Source organism: Poecilia reticulata, linkage group LG20, assembly GCF_000633615.1.
Source record: "Poecilia reticulata strain Guanapo linkage group LG20, Guppy_female_1.0+MT, whole genome shotgun sequence".
In the NCBI taxonomy this organism is placed as follows: Eukaryota; Metazoa; Chordata; class Actinopteri; order Cyprinodontiformes; family Poeciliidae; genus Poecilia; species Poecilia reticulata.
The window spans coordinates 19,062,929-19,071,466 of record NC_024350.1 but is presented as its reverse complement, the minus strand read 5'-3'; the positions used below and the strand labels follow the sequence as shown (position 1 = coordinate 19,071,466).

The following is an 8,538-nucleotide window of genomic DNA, read 5'->3' as shown; positions in this document are numbered from 1 at the left end:
CTAGCCGCCATGCTATCAGGAAGTTTTCATTCAGCAACTCAGGATTGTTCATTGTAATGGATCCTGTATTTGCCTTTGAATGTTAAGTTTTATACCTGAACTTTTTGGCAATGTTGAGAGGTTTTATTTTGGCTCTTTGCATTATTTAGCCTCTTCAGAGCTTCATATGTTATCAGTCTGTTAAAGATAGTATTATTGATAGCAGTACAATTTGCACAATGCCTGTTTTGTTTAGTTTTCTTCTTGGAAAAAGTTATTARAAACAAGTTTTTGTCTAAATTAAGGTGAATTCATGGTTCCTTTTTCCACATAATATGAATAATATAAATAATAATGTGATCGGTATCTGTGATCGGTATTGGCGATCGTCCCTCAGGGGGTGATCGGTATTGGTATCGGCAGAAAAAAACCTGATCGGCACATCTCTAATTATTACATATCTGGAACTTTAAATATAATAATATTTTTTTATGTTCTATACTTGCTTTGTCCACCATTTAAAAAACTAACACTGTTGAGGAAATGATGAAATCAAACTGAAAATGCAGGAAATATTTGTCTTACCTCCATTTGCTTGAGCCCCATTTAATGTTTGGATCACCAAAAACAGAAAGAACAAAATTTCAACCATGACAGAAGTGATTACAAAAACCATATACCAAAAATCATCCTGCTTAAGACAAGAGTAATATATTTTCCATCTCACTCTTTCAACTACTGAGCGCCACCAGACTGGTCTGACTGCTTTATAAGCAAATAAGTGGGTGAGGCAAACTCATGTCAGGGAACTGGGAATGCAAATGTTCTCTCTGTGGAGCTGCTGCTATGCGCCCACTGGTGGCGAACTGTTGTAACTGCAGTACAGCGCATCTCAGCAAGAGAAGTGCAGCTTAAGAGCACAGCCAGCACGAGAAAAATTAAAGCAAATAAACAAAAATAAAAGGGAGGGGGTGTAATTATTTCTGATGTCCATTCTGTCACACTACAAAGCACCATGTTTCCATGTGCTTCAGCTCCCTGACCAGCAGTTTCCTGTCCTCTTACTGACGGCCAAATGAAGCTTCATGAATCAATTCAATCAATCTCTTTATTTAGACACAATTATGGTCCATAAACAGACAAAACAAGAACAATAAAAAGAAGAAAAAAAATATAATGAAATAATCAATCACTGACATATAAACTAATGTGCCAGTGATTCCACAAACTGGAGAAGAATCTCACTGAGCTTTGAACAGGATCGGTCAAAGTCTGAATGATGCTGTTTGCAGTGTCTGTTAATCTACACATACATCTGTGCATAATGTTTCGAAGCACAGCAGCGCAGGTTGGTACATTGGCATTCACAAACATCTGACTGGCAACTACACCATCGGGGCATCATAAGCAGCAGCATCATGCCATCATTATAAGCTTCATGAAGAAATGATGAATCTTTCCAGCTCATTGCTCACTAGTGACACCTGCTGCTGAAACTGAAGCCTTGTAACTCAAAATGTACTTCAATAAATAGGAAATATTATCACAATAAAGATTTATCAAATTAATGTTTAAATCAAAATCAAATCAAACTTTATTTGTATAGCACATTTCAGCAGCAAGGCATTTCAAAGTGCTTTACAACATTAAAAACAGAAACACAGTAACATTGAATAAACAGTAAAAAAGAGGGAGATAAAAAAATTCATAAATAAATAAAGATGAAAACATTAAAACCTGCACCCCTTTCCAACCAGAGGGACCCGACCCGAGCCCCTGTCCCCAGCATCTGAGGAGGAGATGGTGAGTAATAGTCGGGTCTATAGATCCCTATTTAACTGTGTAATCTCTTTTTAGTTATTAAAATGATTTGCAACTAACAGGTTGACTCAGCTGTACTTGTGTTTTCTTTGATGTCCTGGACTGATTTAACTATAAAGACATTTCATGTTTTACTGTCATGGGAGTGCAGTGCTTGTTGGAGCAGACAATATTCGTTGTGTTTGTGACTTTCTTCCTGAAAATCTAAAATTCTTCTAAATATCTCAGGTTCAAATCCATTATATTTAGATTTCATTATACCAGATTACATTATATTTCATGCTTCCTGTTGCTTCCAGTCTCTTTCTGCTGTGTGAGGCTGATGATGAAACATCAAATCAGCAGTGGGTGGGTCGTTATTTTATTTCAGCAGTTGTTGGCTGATGACCTTCAGAGTCTTGGAAAACAGTTTTCAACAAGGAGCTGCTGATGAAAAAGACTCTTCAGATGCTACTGTGACCAAACTACCTACATCAACCCACAGAAAAACACTGTGGGTTCATCTCGCTTTTATTTTGAAAACCGACACAAAATGAAGTGACAATTTGTCCAACGTAATAATGTGAGACATTGTTTGTTATGTGGTTTTAAATAAGGCGACACAAACACCAAGGGGCTTCATCTGACACAACTAAGTTACCTTCAAAAACAGCTTCATTTGACTTTGCATCATCTGATRTAATGAAATTGKCCTCTGTCTCTTTAAGAAGCTCCACCTTTAGCACRTCATTCAGCATGTATTTATTCTAAAACTGAAAATATTCGATACACATCACATCATGTGCCAGTTATCCATAAAGTTAGTTTCCATCTGTCGTTCCTCGAGGTGCAACTAATATGAACACAATACAAACTAACTAGCTTCTTTCAAAACAACAGAATAATAATGATAAATAAAAAGTATTTAAAAAAAGACATTAAGTTGAAAATGTAAGAAGTATAAAATGCCACGTAGCACAAAAGTTCACCACAATGCAAACAATATAAAAAAATGACATGATCAGCTGAATATTTGATTATCTAAAAGCTATATTAGTAATAATTTAAAAGAATAAAAGTTCAGTGGATCTTTGCAGTCATACTTTTAATTTTTTTATGTACTAAATATTTTCCATTTAAGAAAATAGAAATTTGTCCATCAAACTGTTTTGAGGGTCAAAATGGTTGCAGTTATAAATTGGGACCATATGAAATTATATCAAGGGCTGAAAATGGCCCTCAAGCTGCACTTTGACCCCCTGGAATAAATCATTTACAGAAATGAAGAAAGTAAAAATGTTTTTTGTCAAGTGTGAAGTTTGAGATGTACTAAAAAACAACACATTTTAGTAATAAATGCACCACATATTTATAGCAGCTTAAATTGAATTTTATTCATCAGTTTGCCAAAAAAATTACAGTTTTTGAATTTACAATAAAACTGTTTTACTGCTGTTTGTTTTACAGTGATGCATAATAAGATACAGCAACTGAAACACAAGAGAAAAGAGATAATTATTTATTGTTCTAGCAGCAGTTCATTTAAAAGAAATGTTAAAAAAGTATAAATAAAATGAACACTGTAAATCCCACATTCATACAAGAAACAAAGAATACGATTTATTTTACAGAAGATTAAAAGAAATGTGTATAAAACATGTTTTCATCTCATCAAAGCAGCAAAAATGAAGAAAAAATAATCTAGAAATACTGAAATCTATATTGAACCACAATGAGTCTCAATTAATGTTTTAGTGACACTTTGAACAGGTTGAGTTAAAATTAACCAAAAAAACCCCAAAACATTCTTAAAAGACTATGATCAGTATAAAGAGACATTCTGCTTGTTTTGGTTTTGTTAATTGAAGAGAAATTCATTTCAACTGGAATCATTTGTAATTTAACAGTAAAATGTTTTTTCACTGAAATACTATTTTTATGTAGAAACAATATATCTTACAAATAATACTTCAAACTTATTTTAAAGAAACTTTGACAAGGAAAGAAATAAATGAAATATTTAGGCAAAAAAATGTAAACTGTTGTTTATTTTGAAAACAAAAAAAAAAAACTAGATCAACAGAATAAAAAAATGTTTTACAGTACAGATTGAGTTCAGAAACTAAAATATAAAATAAAAGCCATATATTTTTATTTAAGCATCGTTTTATTAAATTTATTAACAACTAAAAATCTATTCTGCCTGCAAAATTTACAGAAGCAAAAATTCAGCCTCAGATTTTTTTCTTTTATTTTCTGTCCCTAATTTTATGACAAATTTGATTGCCTCTCATACAAAATAAATTCCACTTTTAAGTTATTCTTTTGAGGAAAAATGTGATGAGATTGTAAAAAGTAAAGCTGAGCTGAATAAAGATTTTTCTACTTCTGAGTTTCATCTTCAGCTCTTCAGATTCTCACGTTTTTCTTTTTGTTTTTTTTTATTTGACATAAAATAGTTAAAGTTCATAAACTCCACCGTCCTGCTGGTCTGGACTGGGACACTGAACCTGAACTGGTGAAAATATGTCAGGTGGTCCAGCTCTGATTTACATATCTTGCTAAATTGTGGGTTTGAATATTGCAAAACTTTCCTATAACAAAACAGACCAACAGAAAGAAATTACTAATAAAATATCTTACATATGCATAGTTGTATGCTCTGTATAGATATTTTCCTTGGCTTTGATTGTATATCTTACAATATTGTAATTTATCGTTGTTTATTAAACTCTGAAAGCTGTTTGTTCATATTCTGTCCTATAATGCGGTTAGATGTGCCCTTTTTTTGAGCACTTGCCCCTTTAGTGGTCTGTGCACGGCCCTGCTATAAATAAAATGTATTATTTAAAAAAAACCTGAGATATCATACCAGCATTCTTTTTTCTAACATGATTTTTAAGTCTAGTTTATGGTTTTACATTGTAGATATAAATCAACAAAATGTGTATTTTGGTCTGATTATTACTGCTAATTTTAGGATAATTAACTGCTGGCAATAATACAATATTTTTCAAATAGTTTTACAACTTCTTATATTTTCACAATAGATGTCTGTGTTTTCTACATTTAATAACTTTAAAATTATGTGAAATTTATGTTTCTTGAGTTTTGGTAATTCCATGTATTTTCTACTTTATTACTTTAAATTGTACAGATTTTTTTTACAGTGTACATCAGCAGGTGAGCTCCTCCTCCTCACCTGTATCAAGCAGATCACCTGCGCATGAACACAGTCAGCTGATACATAAACAGAAAGTTTTCTATCAGTTTTGGTCTCCGTTTTGTGACCCAGACGTCTCAGCAGCAGGTCCAGTGAGTACACACACTTTATATAAAACTGGTTCTGACCCGTTTTCAGGCTTTTCTCTGCTTCCGGGTCAGAGAAGCGAGAACAGACCGAACCTTTCAGTCACAGTTTGAACTAATCAGACCAGCAACTTCTGTTGTTTAAATATAATCTCTGTTTGTGTAAAAGTGGTTTAATGTCACATTTATTATTGCTCTGCTGTCATTTAATGCTCTGAATAGAAAGTTTGTCACTTTTCCTCTGGAAATAAACGTATTTAAGTTTTGACGCCTGTTAGACAGCGAGCGGCCTGTTGGGACTTTATGATCTCAATGTTGATCAACAAGTTTGTTCTGCCTGTTAAACTGGTTCACCTGAGTATTTAAATCCTAAAATGTGACGCATCTCTCCTTCCTCTGCAGTCTGGGGTTCATCAGAAACTGATGTTTCTCTGATCTGTGGAGTCAAATCAGATTTAAACTCAACAGATTTCCYTCTCTTCCTCCTCTCTGAGTTGTTTCTTTTCCAGTCAGACTTCTTGTTTCTCCTGGCAGCAGTGAGAAACTCTTTGTCTCTAAGCTCTGCTGGAAACCTGAACAGATCTGCTGGAAGCTGAGAGTGATCAGATCCTCCTCATGATCTCCATGGATCACCTGATCCTGAATCTCTCTGATTGTTGGWCCGTCTGGAAAATATTCCTTCCACATRWKMSTSSSTCTCTGACTGAACCGACTCTCAGCAGGAGGACTGGCAGCCYGTCTAAAGGAGGTCTGGACCCCAMAGGTTTCAGAACCGCTGCTTTAACTGAGCCCATCTGTTCAGGACCAACACATCACCACTTCATAGGAAATGTTCACTCCTTCATTCACTACATCTGACCTCACTCTGGATGTTTCTGCAGACCTGGAACATGATTCCAGTTCAGGTTTCAGGTTTTAAATGTTGTTAATAAAGTCAGAAGTTCTSCAGAAGGTTCTGGATCAGCCAGCAGACATCAGAAGGTCATGAAGAAGTGAAGGAGAGAACAATTCAAACCCAGATGGTTCCTGCTGGATCAGGTTCCTCTGATCCTCTGAACACATGATGGGATCAACTTTCTGCTGACTGGATCACTGGGAACTGACTGGTTCTGGTTTCTCTTTCAGACTCACTGATATCCAGAAGATGGAAGATTTGGACCTAAAGVAGGACAGAGCAGAACCTGCAAAATCCATCTGTCCATCCATGAGAAGTGACTTTTCCAAGGGACACAATCCAAACTTCAGTACTGAACCAGAACCATCAGAGTAAGAAACCAGTTTCTAACTGATACTTGTGACCAACCAGGATTTAAACTTTGATGAAAATGATCCATGGAAACAAAAACAACCAAAACTTTAAAGAGCAACAATTCAGAGATTATCTCTAAACCAGGGGTGAAAGTAGTTTTAAATTCTTGGGGGTACTATGACAAAAGTGTAAGTATATATAAAGTGGCGCAACTACACATTATTCACCTGGATGCAAAAACGTAAATCGGCAAAGGAAGGTACGTCAGGTCAGGGCAAAGGACCTCATCTCACATATTCCTGCCTCTCTGACTGAGCCGACTCTCAGCAGGAGGACTGGCAGCCCGGCTAAAGGAGGTCGCCTCTGTCGTAGGGCAACACAGAGACACACAGGACAAACAACCATGCACACACACACACACACACCTAGGGAGAATTTAACCAATTTACCTGACAGCAGGGAGAGTTTCAATTTGTTTTAATGTCTGAGTGCATCCGGAGAAAGTGGGCCCTCTCCTGTTGAGTAAGGTGTATATAGAATAATATAGAGGTGGTGCCCCAGTAAATTATATAGTAGGCTTGCCCACTCATGTTTTTTCCGATATTTTCTCCAAGTGCTCTCTGGGTAAAACAGACTAACGAATACATTCCGTTCCGTCTACGTCCCCCCGCTGACGTTCCCGTGAAAGGTACGTCCTAAACGTATAGGGGCCTGGTCATTAGCCCCGCCCCCCGGCCCGACGATGACTTGTTCCGCTACTGCCTGCCAGTCATGTTTTTGGACTGTGGAGGAGGCTGGAGTACCCGGAGAAAACCCACCATGCACCGGGTGAACATGCAAACTCTATGCAGAAAGACCCTGGGCCAGGAATTGAACCCAGAACCTTCTTGCTGCAAGGCAACAGCTCTACCAACTGCACCACAGTGCAGCCCTAAATATTAGACAATGAATTTAATTTTGCATAATTATCGCAGAAGCCATTTGTCTGTTAAATACTTAATTTACCGTGTTTGATGTTTGTTGTGAATGACGTACACTCACAGACGAACGAGGTAATTAATCCAAGTTTGTCGTTTATTGAAAGTTCAGAAACTACATGATGCGCCACAGCAAAGGTAAACAAAGGTAAAACAACCTGAACAGGTGATCAACTGAAAACCACTCGCTTTTAAGCACACCCGTTGCCGTGGAAACTGCCTGCACTCCGCAAGCCAAGCAGAGATAACTTTATAACTTTAAAAACATAACATTCAATCAGTTACAATATTAGATTTTCAGGCTTGATATTTATTTTGCGATTATTAATAAGCGCTTCGCAAAGACAGCCGTGGTTGATTAGTTAATTTTAAACTCCTGCTCTGCTAGTTATTTTGGTAATGGAACCGAAACACCTAGAATTGCGCAACACCTTGTTGAAACACCAATTACTGAGATTATTATTTTTGTTGGGTCATTAATTTGAACACGTTTTATTGATTTTATTCTTTTTGGTTTTTTGTTCTTTAATAAAGTTTCAAACTTTTTGATAAGGAGTCAGATGAGGATGTGCTGGTCTCAGCGTCCTGGCGGTGCTCAGTTTTTCACCTAATGCCGAGATCGACTCAAAACCTCCCGCAATTGACGCAGCGCTGCTCTAGCAAAGCACAAACAGCTCGGAAACGATGTGAAATGGGGAAAAAAGCTATTTATTAACTGATTAAGTCGTGTTTTAGATTGTTCTTGAAAAACTCATCAGTCACGGCTGATTAGCGGGTGAACTCATGGCTGCACAGTGAACCCATTCATGTTTTACACCAGACAACCGCTCCTCTCTCTTGCAGGTACTGCATACCCCCACTAAATATTTTAGGGGTATGCAGTACCCTGCCGTACCCGTCTACTTTCACCCCTGCTCTAAGCCCACTGGAAGAGGGAAACTTCTTTACTGGGAACACTGGGACCATTTGATCCAGGTTGATGATCTACAACTTTAAACCTCCTGCTTCTCTGCAGCAGTTTGTGTTCAGATCTTCATGTTTTTATCAGTTTCTCAGTAATTGATCTGAATAACATGTTTGTTTCAGAGGTCAGAACCTCAGACTGAGAGCAGAACCTCCAGGATCCATCTGTCCATCCATGAGAAGTGACTTTTCCAAGGGACACAATCCAAACTTCAGTACTGAACCAGAACCATCAGAGTAAGAAACCAGTTTCTAACTGAT

General features: G+C 36.9%; 1 protein-coding gene across 1 annotated transcript in view; it reads left to right on the top strand.

Moving 5' to 3' along the window:
* Nucleotides 1-5,831: 5,831 nt before the first annotated feature.
* LOC103456935 (NACHT, LRR and PYD domains-containing protein 3-like) overlaps nucleotides 5,832-8,538 on the top strand; it is a 19,739-nt gene continuing 17,032 nt past the window's right edge. Inside the window, exons 1-2 of the mRNA XM_017301777.1 lie at nucleotides 5,832-6,354; nucleotides 8,401-8,516. Of these exons, the coding sequence (XP_017157266.1) occupies nucleotides 6,233-6,354; nucleotides 8,401-8,516 (238 nt within the window). The 5' untranslated portion in view covers nucleotides 5,832-6,232. The remainder of the gene's footprint in view (nucleotides 6,355-8,400; nucleotides 8,517-8,538) is intronic.